Source organism: Bufo bufo, chromosome 4, assembly GCF_905171765.1.
Source record: "Bufo bufo chromosome 4, aBufBuf1.1, whole genome shotgun sequence".
Lineage (NCBI taxonomy): Eukaryota > Metazoa > Chordata > Amphibia > Anura > Bufonidae > Bufo > Bufo bufo.
The window spans coordinates 69918077-69942963 of NC_053392.1; the positions used below are offsets into that span (position 1 = coordinate 69918077).

Sequence of the window (24887 nt, forward strand, 5' to 3'; positions counted from 1 at the left end):
CAGGCCTAGTGTTAAGTGAACTTGCGGTTTCAAGTTTGGTGTACAATGTTTGGGTTATCTAAGAATTCAGTTATGGATTCCACTACCACAGACCATAACAGAATTCTTAGATAACCAAAACCTTGTATGCAGAACTTGACGCTTAACATTAGTCAGGACATTCTAGGAGTTATAGGTTGCCAAGAGATCAGAGTCCAGGATCAGCCACCATAGTCAACATCCCAATATCACAATCTTTACAAAAAGCCCAAAGCAGAACAGGAACACACCAAGCATTTTATCCTTTTTTATTAACAAAAACTGTGCCTTCTTAAAAATGTACAACTTGTCACTGTGGAGGATTTTCAACTGAAAAACAAGAAATGAAATAGTTAATGTAAGAAAACACTTCTCTAATACACATCAGCTCTTATGAATAGACCTCATCTGTGACCAGAGGTGACAATCACATCTGCAAAGTGCTTTATATTTACAGAATCAAGATATGGCAACCCATTCTGTGACCAGTACCAACCAAGACACCAAGTCAGATACTCTACTTGTAGTCTCCGGCCATATAGTCATATCTCCCAGAAGGTCCTAAGCTTGAGGCAGTCACCACATGATGGGATGCAGAGCCACAACTGAGAAACCACTGGTTAACACCTAAGGTTGTGGACGGAGGCCTTTAAAAAGGGTCCAGCTGCTAACACTTAGGGCACCTTCACGTGCTGCAGAATCTTCTGCGACTGAAAATCAGTTCCATTCACCTGAATGGGTTTTGCAGAAATCCATCCGCTTGCTGCCCGATTAAAAAAAAATGGAACCAATTTTAAGTTGCAGAATTGTCTGCAGCGTGTGAAGGCTCCCTTAGTGATTAGCTGGTCAATCTCACAGGAAATGTTTAATTTCACTACAGCGCCATCTTCAGGGTTAAAGCAGCATTACACCGTTCACATTGAAATTAGTGGGTAGCCTAGAGCATGGCATGTCCAGATTCTTGGCAGCCACTACTGTTCCGGCTACATTTCAGACTACAGATGAGCAACGCTCATATTTTGAAATTCGGTCATGCTTGGTTTACTGGTAAAAGGTGAATTGCGTTATGGTCCGTGTTAACAGATTCCATAACGCAATTCTATGACGGAATTCATAACAGAATGCCTTTAGAGGCAGTTATTCATTCCATCAAAATAGAAGTCTATCGGCTGCAAAACAGATCCGTTCCCGTTATGCAGGGGAGTCCTCTGCAGCCCATAGACTTCTATTATAACGGAATGCCTCTAAAGGCGTTCCGTCAGAATTGCTTTATGGTCCATGGTAACAGAATCCATAATGCAATTCACCTTTTACCACTTAATGAAGCGTGAACGAGTTGCATAACCTGAAATTCACTCATCTCTATTTCAGAACTTTTGCCAAACTAGCTTTAAAAAAGGGCTTCTGTCAGCAGTTTTGTACTTAAAGGGAACCTGTCACTGGGATTTTGGGTATAGAGCTGAAGACATGGGTTGCTAGATGGGTGCTAGCAATCTGCAATACCCAGTCCCCATAGCTCTGTGTGCTTTTGTGTAAAAACGATTTGATACATATGCAAATTAACATGAGTCATCTTACTTGTGTGACCAGAGAAGTCATATTTAAGCTCTGACTCATCTCAGGGTAATTTACATATGTATCAAATTGTTTTTTTACACAAAAGCACAGAGCTATGGGGACTGGATATTGCGGATGTGCTAGCGGCCATCTAGCAACCCATGTCCTCAGCTCTATACCCAAAATCCCGGTGACAGGTTCCCTTTAAGACACTGGCTGACCTGTTACATGTGAGCTTGGCAGCAGAAGGCATTTGTTGGTCCCATGTTCATATGTGCCCGCATTGCTGAGAAAAATTAAGTTTAAATACATGCAAATGAGTCTGTAGGAGCAACGGGGGCGTTGCCATTACTCCTCTACAGCTGCTGCACCCTCTGCACTTTGGCAGAGCCAGGCAGTGAAATAACCACCACATCTGGCCCGGGCAGAAGGCGCAGCAGTTGGAGAGAGCAGAGCCTCTAGATGTAATGTAACGCCCCTGTTACTCCTAGAGGCTCATTTGCATATAAACATTCTCAATGCCAACACACAAACATGGGACCAACACAGATTGCTACAGCTAGGTGCACATGTAACAGGTCAGCCAGTGTCATAGGTACAAAACTGCTGACAGATGCTCTTTCGACTCGTCTCACATTTTTTACATTTGCTCTCCAGTCACTCAGATCTCTGCTGGCCCTGAAGTCAAATGCCGTTTATCATTCAAGTTACTACTGCAGCCAATCACTTGCCCCAGTGGTTACATGGACAGGCCTGGCAGGGATTGGAACAAGGGTGAAGGAGAGGTGGAAATTAAACAATTTTACTGCCCCCCCCCCCCCCCCCCCCCCCATCTCAGACAATGAGGGCATCTCAGTATATGCCCCCCATTGTCTGATGGTCCCTCCTCTGGGACCCGCACCCCTCTCGTAAAGTGAGCCAGCAAAGTGAAGGAGGGCGCACCGCGCATGCAAAGCCACCCTCCATTCATTCCTTTCTATGGAGCTGGGTGGCTGCACCCTCATTCACTCACTTTATGAGATCAGTGCAGGTCCCACCTTTCCTAGAGATATGCACCCATTGTCTGAGATGGGAACGGCCCTTTAAAATTGCGTTCATAGACTTACATTGCTTTGTATTTGCCCTCATTTTTGATGCTAGCAGGAAAACTGCTCCAGAAGAAATCAGTCTATGCTCGTCACCACCTGCATCCACACTCCGCCCTAGTAAGAAAAAAATAAAATTAAAAACTGCTTTACAACATCCAACTGAAGTCTTTAATAGAGCTGCCTGGTTTCATGCTGGGGGATTAGCCTGAAACAAAGCCATGCTTACCTAGCAGAACAGTTCCAGCTCTTCTGGTCTGCAGCGGAGACATCACATCAACATGGGACCATTGCAGCCATTGACCTCAATGGTGTACTGAAGGACAGTGACTGGCTGCAGCAGTCATGTGTTGCCGACGTGAGGTCAGTACAGTCAGTGGGACCGGAGTGACTCTGCTGGATCTGCTGGGCAAGTACTGCTTATTTTAGGCTAATCCAGGGTGGTGTCCAGCTTCTTGATGAAACTAGACCACCACTTTAAAAGGGTTTTCCCCTTGTTTCTACCTTGGTAAGCAGCAGAGCACAAGATGTCCTCCTGGTGGGACACCCAGTCAGCTGTCCTGCATGGAAACCCGACAAAAATTTGATGCCCCTGCAGTGCCACTCTGGATAAATTAAGCATTACAGTGCCCATTGATCAACATCAATGGGTTGTCTGGCTCTGGAGCACCTTTCCAGTATTAGACGTGTGGTAACTGCTCTGGTCAAGAGAAGGATTATTAACAGAAACCCCCCCCACATATAAAGAGCCCATTTACAGGGGTCAATCCACTGAACTGGCTGCAACCATTCATTTGCAGCTTATTCTATGCATTTACCTGGATCATCCAATCTGTATTGGAATGAATGATCGTTTAGTCTGCAGCACACCCCTCTAACCAGAGGAGACACGCCAGCGTCATTTTTTAGTGTCAGTATCTTTAAAAGATGAAATACTCCTTATGTAAAATGCCTCATTGCTAAACTGAAGATTTTAGTGCAATAATTCCGAAGACTCACCCATCCTCTGCCGGGCAGGTATGCAGGGTCCTATCCGCATGCAGGCTGGATCGGAGGCCAGGTTGGAAGGGTCACAGATAATGGCATCGCAATGAAAGTAAATCTGTTAGATGCAATAGGGTAAGAATGTAAGACCACTGAAGCCTCAGACACCTGACCTTGTCGAGATACAGATCTCGCACAGGGGCTTTGGAGCTCTAACAAGCACCCACCCATGTGCGGCAGATGAGACTTTGGGTCCCTTCAAGTACAAGGCCTGGGTGTAAATGTGCTTTCCATGGCCAGCACTATAATCCATCAGTGCATGCATTTCGTGGCTGGAAATTGCTACAACAAGCTGTGCGTTTCAAGTTCAGTCAGTGCAATTAATACAACGTAACAAGGACTTATCACTCGGCATCTTTCAGTGAATTTTTGCATTCCGCATAATACTCAAGCTTGGAGCTTTCTGGGCTACGATGCACAACAGAGCTAGAGATGGTTCAGAAGAGGACAACTGAAGTAATAACTGGAATGGGTGAGGTTACACATGCTGTCCCTGCTTGGGACCTTACATGGTGCCTATCAAATATCTTTTGTCCCTCCTGATTGGCTGTGAGCCTGCCTATGAGAGATTATGGGCAAGCCCTATACTAATTTGTCTGCCCAAGTCAAATATCCAAACTTTGGATTGGTTTTGAAATTCAATTAGTTTAGAATCGACTCGCTCCACTTTACTCACCTCTCCTGTGTAGATTACATCCCCCTGTGTAAAGGTAAAAGTTTTCACTTCAAATCTTTTTAGATGTGATGGAAACTGTACCCTGGCATCACTTGTCACTGGATGGAAGATGGTCTGGTAGGGTTCGATATATTCACAACTGAAATGGAGGTAAAGCCCATTAATAGGTCAGTGAGGCGTCGTCATCCGAACCAAGGAATGGCTTGGTCTTCACCTTCTTAGAGGAGTGCTACAAACTGGTGCTGTCCATGGTAGGTCAACCTGCCAGGAGGCAGGGTTCCACATAAGTTAAAGTGCTGTTGCTCTAAGAAACTACAACTCCTAGCATGTCAGGGCTATGTCTATCAGAGCATAACCAGTTTTAGTTCAGCAAAAACAGGAACCATAGGTTGGAGACAACTGCTCGAGTGTCCACCAATGGAATATTAAACAGCATTTTATAAAATATTTGACACTAGCAAGACTTTTCTGGGAGAACATTGCCACCGAGTCTCCATACATAGCTGGTGCCCTCCTCTAAGCCAACACCTAAAATTAAGTAAATATATATTTTCGCAATCTAACCCTTCCCACGATACAATTACATTTATGGTTTATATTGTGAATATTTACTTGAATACATTTCCCAGTTTCCATAAGCTTTACATGCCATACATCAGGAGTTGATCATGGTGCCAAACCACTACCTGAGAAGAGTCTAGGGCAGGGATTAGCAACCTTCGGCACTCCAGCTGCTGTGAAACTACAACTCCCACACTTACTCTGCTGTTCTTACAAATCCCAAAGTGAAAAGAGGATCCTGGAAGTTGTATTTTCAGAACATATGGAATTCCGAATGTTACTGATCCCTGGGTCTAGGGTTAAGCTGGCCTTAAACATCAGATACAAATCTGCCAAATTTGGAAGGGCCAGACAAACCAATGTTTTCAGGGCCTCCTGATGTCAGGGAGATCAGGATTGGACAGTTTGACTTCAGCTTATGCCATCCTGTGGTTTTTGCAGGCATAAGCCACCAGAGAAGTTAGAAAGCTTTCTTCCGAAGGAGACTAGAAGCTTCCGTGGGAAGTGTTGAACCAACATAATCTAGTAATGACATCTTTATTACCTGCTGTTGATTATAGGCCATGCAGGTAGACTTCCCATGTCAGGAGTAGTAGTAGCCCAGCAATGGTCCAAGAAGAGTTCTAGCTGTGGGTCAGAACTGTACATGAGCTCAACTTCAAAATACAAGGGGTCCCTTAAGTACTTCACAACTGGGTACTCAGGATCTTCATAGAAGACACTGTATCCATCATCTACAGGAAGAAATGGACATTTCCAGAATTTAATAAGGGATCTTGTACAAAACCCAAGAAGTCATTACATACAGTGCTGGAGAGAACTTACCTTTACTAAGTCTCATAACCAGGTCTAGAGGAGCAAGTCCAGTCTGTGCAGTTGGTGGAGGGTTTTCTGTGGGGCTGTAGATCACAACCAAAGTGCCGTTTGTGGCGTACGTACAAGTCACATTCATACTAGACAAAAAAAAAAAAAAAAGTGTAAATCAATCCAAAATGGCAGCTTTCCAATATTTGACAAAGTGTACAACACACTCAAATTGGAACATTTAGAATGCTTACATGAATATGTCCTTCCCAGATACGGTACTGACATAGAATATCTGATTCTCGTATATCATCAGGTTACCGGTAAACTAAAATATATAAAAAAAAATTATATTAGCAGTGTTACTGAACACAATTTGGATCATGGACATCTACTCTAGACTGCCCAGAGAGATTATCTGCTATTCTGGTAGCATCAAGAAGGATTGACTGCATATTGATGCCCAATTATGTTGCCGATTTATGGCATGGATTTCACTCACTTGCATGCAACATGGCTGTGTCCTAATTACTTTAAGGGGTTATGCCATAAAAGTAAAGAAACTGAAGAATCAGACATAACCTAATGATACATTTATAACAAAGCTGGAACTAGCCCGGTACCTCACATGGATCCAGAGATCTCCCCATTTACTGCTCCAATTGCTCTGCTGGATTATCTTCAGCCTGGCAGCTGAACCAAAAACAAACAGCAGGTGGCGCTATACAGATGCATTTTATTGAATAGCTCACTGGCTATACTGAATTTTAATTACATGCACTTACAGAAGTATTCAGATTCAGGCGTTGGTTTGTAAAATGTAGAATGTTTTGTGACAACCCCTTTAAGGCTGACAACTATGAAGTTTACCTTTATTAACAAGTGCCATCATAAAAGTTAAGGGGTTGTGCCATGAAATACATTTAAAAAAATGTAGAAACCAGCACCTGGACCTGAATACTTTTGTAATTAAAAATTTTGTATAGTCACCGAGGTATTTAATTAAAATGTACCTGCTGTTTGTTATTTTCCTTATTTCTCAGTCCATCTTAGTTTAACATGCCAACTGCCACCGAGATGTGCGGAACGGGAAAATGCAAAAACAGATATGGTTTGTGCACAAGGCCTTACTGTCATGTCCTGCATGAGGTCCGATTTTCATTTTACATCAATCATGGCATAACCCCTTTAAAGTAGTTCTGTCACCAGGAAAATTCACTAATAAACCTGTGCTTTGTAGGGCCAGCTTGACTGAATATGATGGTTTTCACTTACCAATCCATTGCTTCATTCTATATAGAGAAAGAAGACCGCTATAATTCAATGTAATGTGTGCAGTTAAGTGCACTGGGGGTGGGCCCAAGTCACTGCACCCATGCTCCTCCTGCTAGACAGGGCCAGGCATGGTTACTGCAGGAACCTGGAGCCACTAATCCAGAAGGGATAGAGGAAGCAGGAACAGCAAGGGTGCACAGCGTGGATTGGGCCTGCCCTCGGTGCACTTAAGGGGTCGTCCCACTTTCTCTACACAAGTGTCGTTTGCTAAAATTAATACAAGGCACTTACTAATGTATTATCATCCATATTGCCTCATTTGCTAGCTTGATTCATTTCTCTACCACATTATACACTGCTCATTTGCATGGCTACGACCATCTTGCAATCCAGCAGCGGCGATCGCACACTAAGAAGCAGCATTTGCCTATGCGCACTCAGTCCCAGCCACCAAAGAGGCCGGAGCTTTTTCCTATAGTATGCAAGCACGGCCACCGCTGCTGGATTGAAGGGTGGCTGTAACCATGGAAACGAGCAGCAGAACAATCTTCCAGAATGGTCTCCTAGTTGATCATCTTAGGATCCAGATAAAACTTTACCCTTCGTGTAGTTTTGCAGCTGTTTACAGAGAATGTAAATTGGGCGGTACTGTCATCAGAAGTAAGTGGGAAACAGTTGGTGTCTCTCAACGTGAGTTGAGACATGTCCATGTCCGGGATGTTACTTATTTTTGTTACCAGTACATTTACTGTTCCATTCGGAAGACAAACTGGAAGAGAAGATTAAAGTGAGTGAACTCCATTCATAGGACCTTCATTGTTCATCCATTCCAGTAATGCCAAAACTGCACGTACCGGCTATGTTTGAGGGGGGATCACAAAAAATAGTCATTTGATACAGGGTATTTCCATTTTGATCTTTTATACTTATAGGAATGGTTATTGCAAGGCCTTGGTTTGTCACCTGAGAAAGAACATGATAGAGAACGGTTACCCCAAATGCTGTTCTTGCAGAGGGGAGGGGGGGGGGGGGATGTACAATTATAAAAAGTTACAAGTTCACAACATACAACATGTATAAACTACCATCGGTTAGGCAGTCCTGAATTTGCCGGGACAGTCCTTAATTTACAGAGCATGCTGGCAAATTCAGGCTATCCTGGACTAAGCAGGTGAAGCTCCTGCAAGTCCTGGCTGGTCAGGCCAACCCCAGGGCAGGGCCTCAAGAGAAACCTGACAACACAAGGAATCTGCCTGCAATAAAGTAATCTTACCTGGCAGATCTAGAAGTAATCGAAACACCACTGTTGCATGTAGAGGCTCATTTGCCTATATTAAGACAATCTCAGCAATGCTGACACATTAACATGGGACCAACATAGATGCCTTCAAACATCAGAGCCCAACACCCTAAACCCCCACCAACCAGCTGTTCCCCACAGCCTCCAATGCTGTAACTTTTAGTGGAACAGGAAGCACAGGTCTGTTCAAAGTGTAGCGGATGTGCCGGGTCAATGGCGCTCTGTTCATATCAATGGGAGCCAAGTTGCAGTGGCCCAACACTTCAACCTGTAGTGGCATGATGCCATTCCTCCTCCATTCTATAGCTAGTTTTGTGCCAGAGGCTGTAAGGAACAGCTTTATGGGGGTGCAGACTGTTAGAGCGTCACTGATAAGATATTAATGGCCTATCCCGAGGCTAGGCCATTATTCGAATCCTGGAAAACCCAGTTGGTCTCTTGCCTTATGCTTGTTAGTTATTGATTGGTTTCATGTCAGGTCTTACAAGCAGGAGACAAGGAGAGCAGTGTATAGCTGCACCACATACAAATACACTGGAGATTCTGCACACATAGGATAAGCAGTGCGAGTCAGGGGAGGTTTACAACTCTGTAGTACATCATATGGACTCCTAGTCTTTAGATAGGCATTAGCCTCTTACCACTAAGAGCTGCCAGGAGAGATTCTTTACTTCCTGTAAACTACAGGATCGAATCAGGAGTTATCTACATAGGGGAGACAGTCTACACAGGACAGACGCTCTGGACTGCAGCATATGACTACATCAGTCACAGTAGATTTACTTTAACAGTGGGTAATAACATTGCCATTTACAAAAGCAATCTAGGAATGGCACCTTTCCAGGTAAAGCTTTTCAAGAGGAAGTTGAATACAATGGTGAGTCAGGGAGCCACCAGACCCAGGGGTACTACAACTGTATATTGTAGTCACTTTTACCTGGCCGTATCTACCAATAGGGAATGGAGGGCAAAAGGTTGACAGGAACAGGGCTAAACATCCTGTTCCTCTTGGTAGATGAAAGGCTGGTCCTGTTTCCTGCCCGGAGAAGGGGGGGGGGGGGGGGGGGGAAGTTCCTGTGTAAGCACGCACCTGAGCTGCTATCGAATGTATTTAAAGTTCTATGCAGCATTTAGTAAAAAAGACTGTTTAAATTTAAGTTATTCTCCAATATTGCATTTCCACTGCACCAATCCCCAGGGATTGACAGCCTAAGAGAGAACACTGACCGGTTACAACCATTCCCACCCTCTGCTCCTTTGGGGCTCACTGTATCTACCACACCACTCCCCAGCCATCCATGGTTAAGTGCAAGCAGGCTGAATGCAGTGATAACATCGTTCCTGCTGGACTGAGCCCCATAGAAGCAGATCCACTCATAGGGTGAATGTGGGGTAGGAGAGTACTGTATAGAGAACACAGAAATCACTGAGGCCACTTAACAGGACTCTTTGGAAAACACTTAGAGGGCATCTGTATGGATTACAAGGGACCATCTACTGTGAGGTGGCATTCAGGGGACATCCTTCCTGTGATGGATGTGAGGGACTAATGAAGCACCATTACTGAGGCAGGCACATAGGGGATTGGGCACGATTAGTTGTGCCACTGGTGTTCCCTTCCTTAGATTTCTTTGCCCCTCAGACCTAGGTATGTGGACCTTTAGCAAAAGTACTTGAATACCCATGTAGTTTGTAGATTAATCCCCTCTATACGCAGAGAACATCTCTTGTGCAGGTTAAACTGGTAAATTGTAGCCACTAACCTCATTCATTACATAATTTGAGACTGCAGGTACTTGGACTGTGGAAAACGTCTGGTTGATGGGCAATAGCAGATTACCCGATGTTGCCTGGGTATTCTTGACATATATACGCCAGCTTGGATCAAGGTTTCCCAGTGTAGCAGTCAAAACACCACCTTGTTGCCCACAAGGACCAACAAAAGGCTGGGCTGAAAGAATGAAAACCCAAAATACAATCATCCACTGATCATCAACTGCTGAAGACCAAACAATTTCACATCTGGCTATTGGATAAGTGAAGAGAAAATATGGGACTTCCAGTAGCACAGGTTGAATGAGTGCCTTCTGGTGGAGTTGGCACCCAGGATAACATGAGGGTGCATCACAATTCAGATGTGTCAATGTTCAGTGTAGAAGGGGCAGGACGAGTTATTGGCCAGCAGGTCTCTTTACCCTTTCCATACTAAGTTTGGATCAGTACTATAGGTTGGTTAAAAACAGTTTAGAAAACTCAAGAACAAATGCCAAGCTTTGTGTACTGCAGCCCAATCCCATTTGAAGGGCTGAAACTGATCTAATAAGACAATGACTATGGATATGGGCGACTTCTAATTTTCCACAACCCAGTTAGTCTAGAGAGGAGTGGCTTTCTTGAAAAATTTGATTTGGGTCTGAATAGTCATTTTTTTTTTAATAAAGATAAATTGAAAAATAAAAATAGAAACTCAAAAGGCGTACAATGCAATAAACAAAATCGCCCCCAAATGGTGTACATAGCCTTTATTGTAAGTTGTAGCAAAATTGGAACATCTACTCCCCACAAAATATATATATTTATACTGAATATACTTACCTGGGTGCCGCCCCCCCCCCCCCCCCCACTTTTAAACTGTAAAAACATTTAAGACTGGCTGTTCACGTACAGACAAAAGCTCAGTGCAGGATTGTTTTTTGCAGAATTTGCAGTTAATCCATGAACTTTCCATTTGTTGCCAGCACCTGCCCTCACTACAAAATGCACAGAACTCAAATACTTTCCTGAAAAACTGTTTTTTTCTGCCTAGCAATTCATTCTACCTAAAAACTGACCCTGCAACACCATGATTGCTGGTTTGCGTTTGTAATTGCTTTTTGCCAGACATACAAGACACATGCTCCAAGATCCCAAGCTCAGAATGGCATCTCTGGCTTCTGATCTAAAGGACCCTGGCTCACCACACATCTAGTCAGTGTCTGGGCAAGCTCCCTACCAGGTTCATGTGAACCTCCAAACTCATCCTTCCTGTCATTTTTCCCTACCAATTTTCACAGTAAAATGGCGCTGGGGCCATTTTTGCACAATTTGTCTGAGGCAGGGATGCTCAACCTGTGGTGCTCCAGCTGTTGCTGTAAGCATGGTGGGAGTTGTAGTTTTACAACAGTTGGAGCACCACAGGTTGAGCATCCCTGGTCTGAAGGGAATCACTAAAACTTCAATTTGTTTGGCAACAGAATTTGTGAAGGTGCTAAATCAGATTTATTATGATTTCCTCACCTCTAAATGAATTCAACACCCAGGTTAAGGAAAAAAATAAAAGCGTCAGTATAGTGGTATATGTGGAGCAATGCCTCCTTTAGCTTCTCTATGGGCTCGCTTTGTCATGTTATTTGATTTCCACCAAGAACTGGATGCCACTGAACAGCCAGTCCCATCACCAAGTCCCTTGAGAATCTACTCACTTTGGAAATGTTCAATGATCCCAGTAGTATTGAAGATCTCATCGTATGGGATGATTTTGAAGACAAATGTCACATTCAAAACAAACCGAATGCCATTTGGGACAACCTGAAACATCAGAATTCATATTACAACATTTCCTATAAATCGTTAGATACCCAAGAGTGGGGCCCATTTCCAAATTCTAGTATAGGACCTCCACTAGGCAGAACATAAAGTCAAGACTTGCAGCTTCTTGTACTGCTCTAAAAATTAACACGACATTAGTTTTGGTTTCACAGCGTTGATCCTGCAGATACCTGGTCTTTGGTGACCCATCCCAAGAATAGGTCAGCAATATGCAAGTCCTGGAAAATTCCTTTAAGCTAAAAAATGCATGCGATCAGGATTGTGTGCGGATTTGCATGCAGAAAGTCTGCACCGTAGGTCATGTTTATTGTATTCTATGAGAACTTGAAATTCTCATGCACACAATGCAGATTTTTTCATGTGCGGCTTTTGATTTATGGTGCAGATTTTAAGATCTGCAGCATGTCAATTTTATTTTTCCTGACCGGATTTTCTCCACTTTAATGGGGATAGTAAAATCCACACCAGTTGACGTGGATTGACTGCACAGATTTCCCTGAACGTGTGCATTTACCATTAATCTACAAGATCTGGATTGCGCAGTGTCTGCCGCCAATGGAACGCTATTCATATTTTGTTGCACGGATGATTACAGGCTTCCCTGCAAGGGGCCATTATATTCTGGTCAGAATTTGATCAGTCCAAGGCCATCTTAAATGGACCAAGCACATTCGAGACGTTAAATCCACATGAGGGAGGGACATGTGCATGGCAACATCTTATACGGCACTGCTCAAGATGGTCACTACATGACTAGCAGTAAACACACTTGGGTTACGTTCACATCTGTGGTGGAGGTTCTGGCAGGTGCCTCCATCAGATTCTGGCAAAACTGAAGACTAAAAACCCATAGTAATTTTGTTGCATAAAATGCCAGAACCTGATGGACCTCACTATAGTGAACAGGATTCAGTTTACAGCTGGATTCAGCGATTCTGGTATTCTGCCAGAACCTTTATTGCAGATGTGACCTTAGCCTTAACAGGTCTTCAATCTCCAATATATGCCTGTATTATGGTAGCATAAGCCACCCTAAAGTAGCTTTTTAGAAAACCATTACATTTAAGGTCACACGATACCTCCTTAGATACGAGTTGGTCACTAAAGGGAACTTTAAGAATGAAGGTCACAGTTCCATCTGGATTGGTTCTATTCTCAATAGTGTATCCACGTTTAACACCTTCAGACACGGTCAACATGGTGCCACCAACTGACACATTTACCAAGCGGACGTCTGGGAGAAACGGTCCAACTGTGCAGTTAAATATTTGCGTTGACGGTATGGTTTCTGTAGGGAAGGAAGACGGAACAGTTAGTTAAATGGTGTCCAAATTAAAAATTAATATAATGTATGAGAGCTGGTTACTTTGGTCATCTATGCTACAAAGATGGTCCAGTTGTGTCTTTACTTCATTATAATTGTGTTCCCTGGTGTTTAATCTGTATAGCAATGTGCATGTCCTCCTGAAAGATCAGCCATGCCCACTGTTAGAAGATGTGACAGTTAGACAGCTGCAGCAGGAAGGACATGCCCACTAAACTGATAAGGGGGTGCCCTTTCTGCAAGCCTGAAATGGAGCAATGAATGAGATCTCTGGATCCATATGAAGTAAAAGGACTAGTTCTAGCTCTGTTAGGGTACCTTCACACTTGCATCGCTGGAACTGCCTGCCCGATCAGGCAATCTGCATGCAAACAGCCAGCATTTGTAGACGGATGCGGATCCGTCTGTCATATGGACAAATGGATCCGTTTCTATTTATCTTTTTTCACATTTTTAAAGGTCTGTGCATGCACAGACCGGAAGGACGGATCCGGCATTGCAGTATTTTTAATGCCGATCCAGCACTAATACATTTCAATGTAAATAAATGCCAGATTCGGCATTCCAGCAAGTGTTCCGGAATTTGGGACTGCGATAAAACTGCAGCATGATGCGGTATTCAGTCCTGAAAAGTCAAAAAGACTGAACTGAAGACATCCTGAACGGATTTCTCTTTATTCAGAATGCATGAGGATACTACTGATCAGTTCTTTTCTGGTATTAAGCCCCTAGGACGGAACTCTGTGCCGGAAAAGAAAACCGCTCGTGTGAAAGTACCCTTAGAGATTCTCATGTTTTCTACGATGCCCCATATTCATTTCTACATCAATCATGGCATAACTCCTTTTACAGTTTGGCCCGTTTAAAGGGGGGGGGGGGGGGGGGGGGGTAGAGTCATACAATCTTGATTGCTCTGGGAAACACAGCCTGTGTGTTGGCCACATCTAATAGACCGCCCTCTGATGTCCTGACCTGAACCTGACCATCAGTGTTCTAAGATTGTTAGTTCCTATTTGACAGGGTCCATTGTTCTGTACTCATATCGCGAGTACAGTAAAGTAGTCCCATGATCAGATAGTTCCCATCATAAAACACTGATGTAGTCAGTTCAGGTCAGGGGAGCCAGTTTGTTGGAAAGAGGTGGCTAACATACAGGCCATGTCTCCAGGTCCAACCACGGTGTCGCGAGTCAGCTCTATCCACCATCCACAGGATAGACGTGTCTGATCAGCAGGGGTCTGAACACTGGGGCCCCTGGTGATCATGAGAACAAGGACCTGTCCTCACCGATAGGAGCAGCAGCTCCTCATTCTTGTGACTGGAGGGGACCCCAGTTTCCCCTGTGGATAGAGGATACGTTTTATTTAATGAGGTTAAACATTGGCCTCTCTAATGACTTACCATTGGTTATAACAGGAGTTCTCTGTTCAAAGGGTGTTGCGATATCCTTAATGATTGTGTATTTCGTGACGCCCCAACCATCATCTACCCACACATTTTCAAGAAATGGGCGGATACTGTAGGTTATCCCATAATTGAAGTTCATAACATGGCTCTGAAAGTTAAGAGTATAGAAGCTCATGAGTATTCTCAGACATGAATTTTATTGGATCGGCATGTACTTCATAGAGTGGTTTTGCAGTGACCCACTGGTTTGGTGCTTAAGAATTAATGTTCCAATATATGTTGTAGTAGGGTTCATTGCCAAGTATTAATCCATGCCAACTAAGCACTTTGTTCTACAAGTTAGTGTGGTGCACCATGATCCAAAAAGTCTGTATATGGGAAGAACTAATTGTCAGCCTTAGTGCTAGTTGTCAGTAGTTAGGCTGGTAATGCCCTCCTGGTTAAAAGTCTTCTGGTGAAGAGGCCAGAGTGAAGATGTGTAGTGACTGCTGCAGAATTTATTCAGGAAAAAGTCATCCCTGTGATTTAAAGCTGCCATAAAAGTAACAGTACCAAAGAGTAGCCTTTGAGGGAGAGAAGTATTGCATTACATCACTACAGATAGTGGAGGACCATTATGAAAAAGGTCAGAGGGTCAGGTGGACTAAGGTAATGCACATTTGCAGCTTTTGACTTTACTGCCCATGGTTTGGGTTATATTGCTTCTGGAGCCCACCACACCTCTGGTGTGAGACCTACTCGCCATCCAATTTATGACTGCACTCTGCAGTTGGGCACTGCAGATACATTGACAAAAGACTTGTATGCCTTGGTCAATGAGGAGGATTGTATTGTATGTGGAGAGAAACTTCAAGGAGCATCATACAATCTAACCCACATACATAGCTTTTTGGGAAAATGCCTGCCTTTAATTGACTTAAAGGGCTTCTGTCACCCCACTAAAGTATTTTTTTTTTTGGGCTAGTTAAATTCCTTATATTGCGATATATGAAAATATAATTGTCTTACTTACTTTCCTTCAGCAGTTTCTTATAAAAACAAACTTTTATAATATGTAAATTAAGTGTCTACTTGCTGGTAGCTGCCGCAAAAACCGCCCCCTCGTTGTGTTGATTGACAGGGCCAGCCGCGATCTCCTCCTCCGGCCCTGTCAGCATTTCAAAAATCGCACACCTGTGTTGATTTGCCGCAGGTGCTCTGAGATGGAGGCTTGCCTCCTCAGAACTCCGTCAGTGTGCCTGCGCCGATGACATCACCGAAAGAGAAGACGTCATCGGCACAGGCGCACTTTACATATTAGAAAAGTTCGTTTTTATAAGAAACTGCTGAAGGAAAGTAAGCAAGACCATTATATTTTCATATATTGCAGTATATGGAATTTAACTAGTCCAAAAAAATAATTACTTTAGTGGGGTGACAGAAGCCCTTTAAGAACTGCCACCCATCATCTTCAAGTAAACAGTTTGCTGTAGTCAAGCCAGGCTGGTCATCACCATCTACCAGCCCTCCTGCTACCTATTCACCATTAAAGGCTCCTCAGCTACCACCATGCAGGGGCTGTAAAACCTACAGTATATCCCAAGGGAAACAAGGCTTGCATCCCTGCATGGTATGCTAGAGCAGGGTTAGCCACCTTGAGCGCCACCATCACCCTCAGCCACGACTCCCATCACCATGCCTCCTCTGCAGGGTGGTGTGCTGCAGTTTCATATCATGGTACAATATGTCACCTTACCCAGGATAAGAACTGTTACCTTATAATATCCCCCTACAGCTCCATAAGGTATTCTTGTTATAGTGACCATGTTGCTGTCTGTAATCTGATAGTTCCTAGAAATGATTTCCACATCTGTCAGATTCAGAAGGTCAATGCCAAACTGGATACGACTGCTCTGGATATATTTTGCACCGGTGAGAAGTGAAGAAACGTTCTTCGGGACAGTCCACACGATCCAGCCACCCACAAACTTCACATCATCTACAAAGAGGAGAAAGCTTAGATTTTGTTTAAGAGCATTACAGGCCAGAAGTGAATGAACTGTCAGACTGGACAACCTTTACACTTTCATACGGCACATGAAAAATTGGAATACATTTTTTTTTTAAAAAGTGCCCGATTTCCTGGTTCTAGACTGGCAATGCATGTGATTTTCTCCACCCCTATCCTAGTATAGGCTAGAACCTATACTTCTTGGGCCAACATGAAAGTCATAATCAGCATGCCCTTAAAAAACAAAAAAACAAAAACACATTCCCCATATTTGATATATAAAAAAATAAAAAAAAATACCAATGTCAAGTTACACTATTAGGCCACCAGCACACATTGGTGATTATGTGCTGTTTTCTACATGGAAAAACTGCAGTGTTGCACAGTACTAGCAAAATGAGACTCAAATCCCATGTGCACTTTACAGAAGCTGACATGGTGTGGGTTTCAAAATCCACATGGAGGGGGAAAAAATAAAAAAAAAAGTTACTGCCGATTTAAACCTTTTCAGTGTGCAAAGTGTTCTCTGAAGAAAGGGAACCATCTTGCCGCCACCACCTATTGGAAATGGCTCCCTTATGAGGAGTCTTGGGATTTAACAATGGAGTATAGCCATGCAAGATATCCATCTGTAGACAGCTGTTTCGGATGCTTGCCCCTCCAGTATGGAGTAGGATTCTGGCTGGGCGAGTGATGCTTTGGATGCAGATACTCTTTTTTTAATGACTTTTTACTGATTCCTTTCTGAGAAACTGACGTTAAAAACTGACCCAATTGTATGGGAGCAGTTACTCAGTGAAAAATGGACAAGAAAACATGCTTACATCCTTTCATGGACTGTCAAAAAAAAAAAAGTGTGAATAACCCTATAGACTACCATTGGCCTTAAAATAGATGCTGCATGATGGCCGTTAAACGTCCATCACATGTCTGTTTTTTACAGTCGTGCGCATGTAGCCTTATTTCCAATGGAGCATTTCCAGTACATCTATACTTACAGCAAGTCTTCATGCAGGACTGGCCTCTAAGAAGATTCTTAGAGGCCTTTTAAAAAACAGTGATACCTCCTAAAATAATTACCTTACACTTCTCATATGTCTACTTCATGTTTGCATCATTTTGTAAAAGTCTTTTTTTTGGGGACATTGGGTTTTGGAAATTTTCTGAGATTTTAAGAGTTGCTTCTAAACTTCTACTTTTTAAAGGACCCGTTCAGGTCTGAAGTCAATTTGTGAGGCTTACATAAAACCACCAAAAAATGGCCCCACTTTAGAAACTACACTCCAAGGTATTCAAAACTGATTTTACAAACGTGTAACCCTTTAGATGTTCCACAAGTAGTAAGAGGAAAGTGTAGATGAAATTTCATAATTTCACATTTTAGTCCATTTTCCAGCAGCAAAGCAAGGATTTAACAGACAAAATACAATATTTATTGCCCTGATTCTGTAGTTTACAGAAATACCCCATATGTGGTTGTAAACTGCTGTACGGACACATGGCAGGGCGCAGAAGGAAAGGAACACCATATGGTTTTTCGAAGGTAGATTTCACTGGGATAATTTTAATTTGCCATGTCCCATTTGAAGACCTGATGCACCCCTAGAGTAGAAACTCCCAAAATATTTTTTTTTTAAACTATGGGATAAGGTGCCAGTTTTGTTGGTACTATTTTAGGGTACATATGATTTTTGGTTGCTCTATATTACACTTTGTGAGGAAAGGTAACAAAATAGCCATTATGGCACAGTTTTTATTTTTTGTTATTTACAACGGTCATCTGACAGGTTAGTTAATGTGGTATTTTTACAGAGCAGGTTGTGACAGACATGACAATACCAAATAGGACAATATTTCTCCATATTCTGAGAGCCATAGTTTATTTTTTATTTTTTTTGGGAGGGGGGTCTTTGTAGGGGCTCATTTTATTGCAGGATGAGGTGATTTAAGTTTAAACTTACATTTTACTATTTTTGTCCCACTCTGGGACTTCAATTTTTAGGGGTCTGATCCTCTTTACAATGCATCAATACTTCTGTATTGTGAAGCATTGGCTTCAAGTGTATTACTTAATGTAATACACTTACAGCACGCTTCCTGTGAGATCCAGGGTACTGGATCTCACAGGCTGTCACGGAAGGCATCGGGCTGCCTTCCCTGCCATCTGGTCCCCATCACAGCAGCGCAGGGACCCCGATGGCCACCCTGGAACAGGCAGGATCCTACACATGCCAAGGTTGCTGACCACAGCAGTGCGAGGTTTAATGCACTGGCATCAGTGTTTTCACTGATGCTGGCAGCTACAGGAGGGGGTCTGGCCATCTGTGACTGCCAGACCCCTGCAGCTGATCAGGTGGGCGCAGCTCCTGCACCTACCCAATCAGCCCAGCATACATGTACAGCGCTGGTATTTTGTGTTCTGCATTTTATCTTTTAACCCTGCATGAGTTCTTTATAAGGGCAGGACAACCTACCAAAGGCCCTGCGCAGACCACACTGATACCCTGCCACCTGAGGGACAGGAAAACTAGTGAAGGGGCTTTTATATGTGGATCTCCAATTGAAGGTGGGGGTACCCTCTAGGTAGTGCGGTTGGAGGCGTGGAGAAAAGTTTTCAAACCAGCACCTCGATCTGAATACTTTTGTAATTGCATGTAGTTAAAAATTTACCATAGACAGTTAGGCTACTTTCACACTTGCGGCAGGACAGATCCGACAGGCTGTTCACCTGTCGGATCCGTCCTGCTGCAAGTGTGAAGGTACCCTTATTCAGTTAAATGCATCTGTATAGCACCACCTGCTGTTTGTTTTTTGCATTTTTGTCCTGCTCACTGAGGTGGCCGCACATGCTCAGTTTCAACCTTCAACTGCCTCCTGAGCTGTGATAGGGAGCGCTGAGACACGCCTCCTGAGCTGTGATAGGGAGAGCATGGACACATCCCCTTAGCTGCAGCAGAAAAGCCACTCCCCTTGAGCTGTCAGCTTGATATAAATCTAGCAGAACAATGAATGTGGAGATCTCTGGATCCATGTGAGGTACAGGGCTGGTTCTAGCTTTGTTAGAGAGATTGTCATGTGCTATATGTAGTCTGATTTTTCCTTTTTTACATCATAAGATAATCCCTTTAACTGAAGTTTCAGACCTCAAGTTACATGTTGTTTAGGAGGAGCTTACCTCACATGACCAGAGCAAATGGGACACTGTTGGAAACTTACCTACTGGGCAGGCAACAGCATTGTCAACCAAGAAGATGAACCAGCGCTGTTTGTAGAATAGTGTGGCTCTTACAGTAGAGAAGGTCACGTTTCCAATCTGGAATAGAAAGTGTTGGAAATTGGAATCTCATCCTAAAAGGAGGAACAGCAAGGCAGGAATTGGGGAGGAAATACTTGCACCACAAAGCTTTCTAAGACTTACCTTTTGAGGCAGAGCTTGAGCAGCATCATAGGGAGCCCTCAACATGATCCTGGATTCAGTTGTTTTAATCCCATAGCCAATGTTCTGGGCAGCATCAGTCATCATGGTTGTTTTTTGGGTTGTAGACAAATGAAACACCACTTGCCATACAGACATTAAGCCGCTCACTGCCTGGAAGTTAAATGGGGGTCATGAACAGAAATAGTGGGTGGTAAAAGTAAGAGAAAATGTTAAGGTGGTCACAACTATTGCGTTGAACGCTGGTTACAAATCAGAAGTGTGATCTACAGTTAAAGGGGGTCCCAAATTGGTATTCCTTTCCTGCCTCAACCCCAAAAAAATTTCACACTACACAGCTTAGAAAGTTTAGTATATGATGGCCTTGTAATATATTCTTGATACACAAGGTGGTCAATGATTATAGGGCTTCTATAGACCACAAAATAAAACATTTTTCCCCATAACAAACACTTACAGTGCATGTCAGATTTGGATCGATATTACACAGAACACAGATATGGAAGGGAATTAAATATGCTCCCTGGTGGGGATGCTGTAATTACCTGTGTGAATGCAGTTGACCAGTCCTCTGGCTCATCTCTGAAAACTCCTTCAGAGATCACTGGAATCTTCCTTCTGACTGACACCTGTAAGAAAATATCAAATAGAAACCTATTTCTGGACCGAAACCAACATGGGATTTAGGATGGAGCTATATATAGACAAAAGATTATGCCAAGACATTGCCATAATATGACCAGTTCTCTATGAGATAAAAACTTGTGGATGATCTTTAATTATGGCACGTCTAATAGAAACATTAGCGCCATTCAAGTTTTCACCCGGATGGAATAACTGGAGATGCATCAGATTTTGGGAACCAACAGGCATCTTGCAGACCAGTGAAGAGGCTCTAACAATGCCCATAGTTACTAAGAACCCTCCAGACTTCATATTCTGTTGAATAGTGCAAACAAGAATAGTGTCTTACCTCCATGTAGTTTGTTTCACAAATAACTTCACGTGGGCTCCATACATATGGACAGCTGACCACCTTGAAGTAGCTCATTGCACCTCCCATGTCAGGCCTGGATGAGATCTCAATCTTCACTGATGCCGTATAGTTAGTGTCATTCTGTAGGATAAGTTAACATTAACCTGGTTCAACAAGTCAACCTGTGGCTGACGATGACTTGTACCTTACCTCAATCTGAGTATAACAGCTGTAGAGAGAGGTCCTGAAGACAATGTTCCCCCAGCCATCGTAGGCTATGGTATATCCACACTTGGTAGCCAGAGCATCAGTGATCACATAGGCTGCTCCATTCTTGTCTGGAGAAGATTGTATAGTTTAAGTCCCCCGTGGGGAAGGGGAAAAAAAAAAAACAGAATAGATGGCCAAGGATTTCATTGGGTAATGAATCAGCTCTCGCAAGGAAATAAAGTGCTCACATAGCAGATCCAAGTCATCCAAACTAGAAAAATTCTATAACGAGGTGCTATCCTATCGACCATGAAAGCCTACTAAAATCTTTGGAGGGTGTTGGGTTACAGGGGTTTGCCCAAGTGACTTGCAGGACATTTTCATTGGATGGTGGAAGTGCTTGACCATGACTACATGGGTGATTGACAATGGCCTGTGTGATAGAGGCTGTATGAAGTAATTTGGCATTTTAAATGTTGGGCTTTTTGGCAGTTGAGGAAAAAGCTAGCTATGGTACGACTAACTTTCCTTGTCAACCACGTTCAGACCCATACATTAAGATTCTCCACACATTCCAACATAATGGAGCATTACATGACAGATTGAGGAGTACCTTCATACAAGTGTCAACATTTTTGGCCATAATGTTATGTTTTGCTGAGGTCACTCTCCAAACAGCATGATTGCTGCTCAGCCTTCACCCATATACAATGACCTGAATCAGCTGCATTCATTGCAACAATTCTCTGCAACTATACCATGTTAAACCCCCTATACAGCTCAAGGTCTTCTAGAATGAGAAAGCGGTGTGCACTTATCCCTCAAACATCAGTATTCTACATCAATGGTGTGATATTGCAGCTAATATCCATGCAGTTGGGGCTGAGCAGCCATACTGGACAACCCAACTGTTCACAATGCCATAGCAAAACTAAAACCAAGAATTTTACAAGTGACAGCAGCAGTCCAAAGGAATATATTGAAATGTATGCAATCTTGTGGACTGTAGCAGTCACTTGACAGTTTTAAAGAAAGTCTATTCAGCCCTAACCAAAGTCCTGCTTCCATCTACTTCAATACCATATTACCCAACTTGACATGGTTCCAACTCTTAGACCTCCCACAGTTCAGTCTTCTACCAGATTATAACAGTGTTAATTATAATGGCATCCGTTTACTTAATCCTTCGAGAACTCACCAATTGCTGAAAATCTTACGTATTGCTTGACAACATATTGTGCAGGCAAATTGAGCTGCATCAGGGACCTCTGGCAGCTGGCGACAATGAAATCTAAAGCAAAACATTTGGTTAGTGGTGAGGAAGTCAACCAGTCTCTGCTGGCTAAAGGTCTATTCACAGGGCATCAGGAAGCAGTTTTCTGCACAACCAAGAACAGTAAAGAACAGCAGTTTTAAGGAGCTTCACTTGAGCAAGAATGGTGGAAGTTTACTGTATATCAGCACGCAGTTTTTGCTAATTGGTTCACAGCTGTGCAGAAAGCACTGCACCCAAGCTGCATTGTGTGAGGTGGTTACCTGAGCCTGTGCTTTGTTGTGTGGAGACTTCAGTGGCCAAACACAACGCAACCGACATTAACCTGAAATACACCAACACAGAACTAATTATATTCACTTTGAACAGCTCCTGGACAAGGTTGTAAGCCTTCCCCTTACAACCTGTTTTATCAGTTATGAAGATGCAATTCAGGATGCCCTCAAGGCATACTAGGAATTACACAATGGCTGGGGAGCCACAGGTTGAAGACCACTGATGTGTAGACAAATCCCACATAACCAATGACTCACTCAATTTTAGTTTCAAAGGTTACTTGGGTACTTTTGCCCACACTTGCACAAAATCTGTGCAAATACCACTGCTAGCCACATGAGGGAACTCCATTCCACCCAACCATGTTATTCAGTGGCACAACCAAAAGGGAACCCGTCAAGCCTGCTTTTGCCCTCCAAACCAACTGAAATACCTTTATACCATCATGTAGTTCCTGATAGCCTTATCTTTTTTCTAACTTCTGATCACATTAAAAATTATCTTGTATCCCTGTATCTACGATATGAAAATAAGCCATTTAAAAGTAATGGAGGCCGGCAACTACTTCCTAAGTCAAGCCAACATCTCCTTAACTGTGCCCCTTCTCTGACTGATGCCCACCACTGGGAACACCCCCCTGTGATATCTTGCACCCTTGTGTAGCCCTGTAGGCACACGAGCAGTAAAGCTGGATGTACTAATTAGGGCTCAAGTTCTTTACTGCGAATGCAGCAAACTGAGTAATGCTCAAGACTACGGCTGCAGAGTGAGGAATTGAAGCTGGAATGAGTACACAGATCAGGAGGCCTGTAGTTATCTAAGAAGGGCCAGGGGATGATGTGCCCAGTGTTTAATATGTCAAAGGTGAAGAGACAAGGTTTCGGTGGGGTCAGCTTGACTTCATGAAAGCACTTGCCAGCCTCCTTGACTTGAATGACTCAGTATTATATGGCAGATTCAGGGCATCATTTTAGTGCATTAAGAAAAATAAATATATATCATAAAAGGTACTCTGGTTTGAAAGGCAAAAATAAGCTAAAAGATTTCTGTTAAAGCACCTGGGTTCCAGTTTAAAAACCTGTGGTAGATGTGCAGTACCCCAGAGCATGCCATGTTTCACCATGTTCTTGTATACCCTATATACCAGCAGATAAGGTATGGTTGGCATTAGAATAGGACTAACCATCCCATGCCTTTTCCCTCTTGATAGGAGTGGGCTGGGGGCTAGACTTAGCTAGACTAGCCAGGGTATGGAAGCACATGCTTGAGCCCTTACTCCTAGGATCTTGGAGGGTCAGTACTTGGTCTAACAGAACAGTTGGAACACTACTCCAGAGAGACTGCAAGAATAGCAAAGCTACAGATACCTGAAAAGCTACAGTGTTAGTGCTCATGCACACAAATGTATTTTCTTTCTGTTCCAAGTTACTGTGTGCATTCCTTTTCCACATGTCCATAATTCTGTTCCGCAAAAAAATAAAATAAAAATAGAACATCTATTGTCTGCATTACAGACAAGGGGACAAGGATAGTATTCTATTAGGAGCCAGCTGTTCCGTAAAATATGGAATGCACACGTCATCTGTGTTTTTTGCAGACCGTAAAATACATAGTCGGGTAGATGAGCCCTTAGTCAGTAGAGTGCCCAACAAGCCACAGCTATACAAACACTGCAGCAGGTGAGGGACTAGGGCTCAGACACCCATCACCTAGATTAATGCAGGCTTTTGAGATGTAAACAGCCAGCTTTCAGTTGTTAGCCATAGGTTTAGGAAAGACATCAGCAAGATAGCAGAGGTGCCTTTATCAGCTACTTTACCAGCCACCATACCTCATTACCTTGGAAGAGAAATTGCACTGTATTCAACTACTGCTGGATTTACAACTCCTATTTTGCACCAAGTAAAGACATACTTGAGCCTTATTCACACGTCAGTGTGTTGGCTCACACTGATTGAAATTGCTGACCAAAACCAGGATTGGAGCCTGACAAAGTATAAAGGAAAGATCTGCACTGGTTCTTTTAGAGCCGCACCTGGTTTTGGCGCAATCACTGACGTGTGAATGAGGCATTATTTCTGTCTCAA

The 24887-nt window shown here is 43.2% G+C and overlaps 1 protein-coding gene across 1 annotated transcript; it reads right to left on the bottom strand.

Annotated features, from left to right (window-relative positions):
• Window positions 1-305: 305 nt before the first annotated feature.
• On the bottom strand, window positions 306-24062 carry LOC120998990. The gene is made up of 21 exons (XM_040429865.1): window positions 23984-24062; window positions 22450-22542; window positions 21252-21379; window positions 21039-21182; window positions 20611-20694; window positions 20048-20218; window positions 19846-19942; window positions 16394-16617; window positions 14634-14787; window positions 12988-13196; window positions 11782-11887; window positions 10084-10271; window positions 7875-7983; window positions 7620-7789; window positions 6000-6073; window positions 5767-5894; window positions 5486-5675; window positions 4381-4519; window positions 3660-3762; window positions 2682-2777; window positions 306-348 (listed from the first exon to the last, which is right to left on the bottom strand). The coding sequence occupies exons 1-21, from the start codon at window positions 24060-24062 to the stop codon at window positions 329-331; spliced, it is 2706 nt and encodes a 901-aa protein (XP_040285799.1). The 3' UTR covers window positions 306-328.
• Between the last annotated feature and the right edge of the window lie 825 nt (window positions 24063-24887).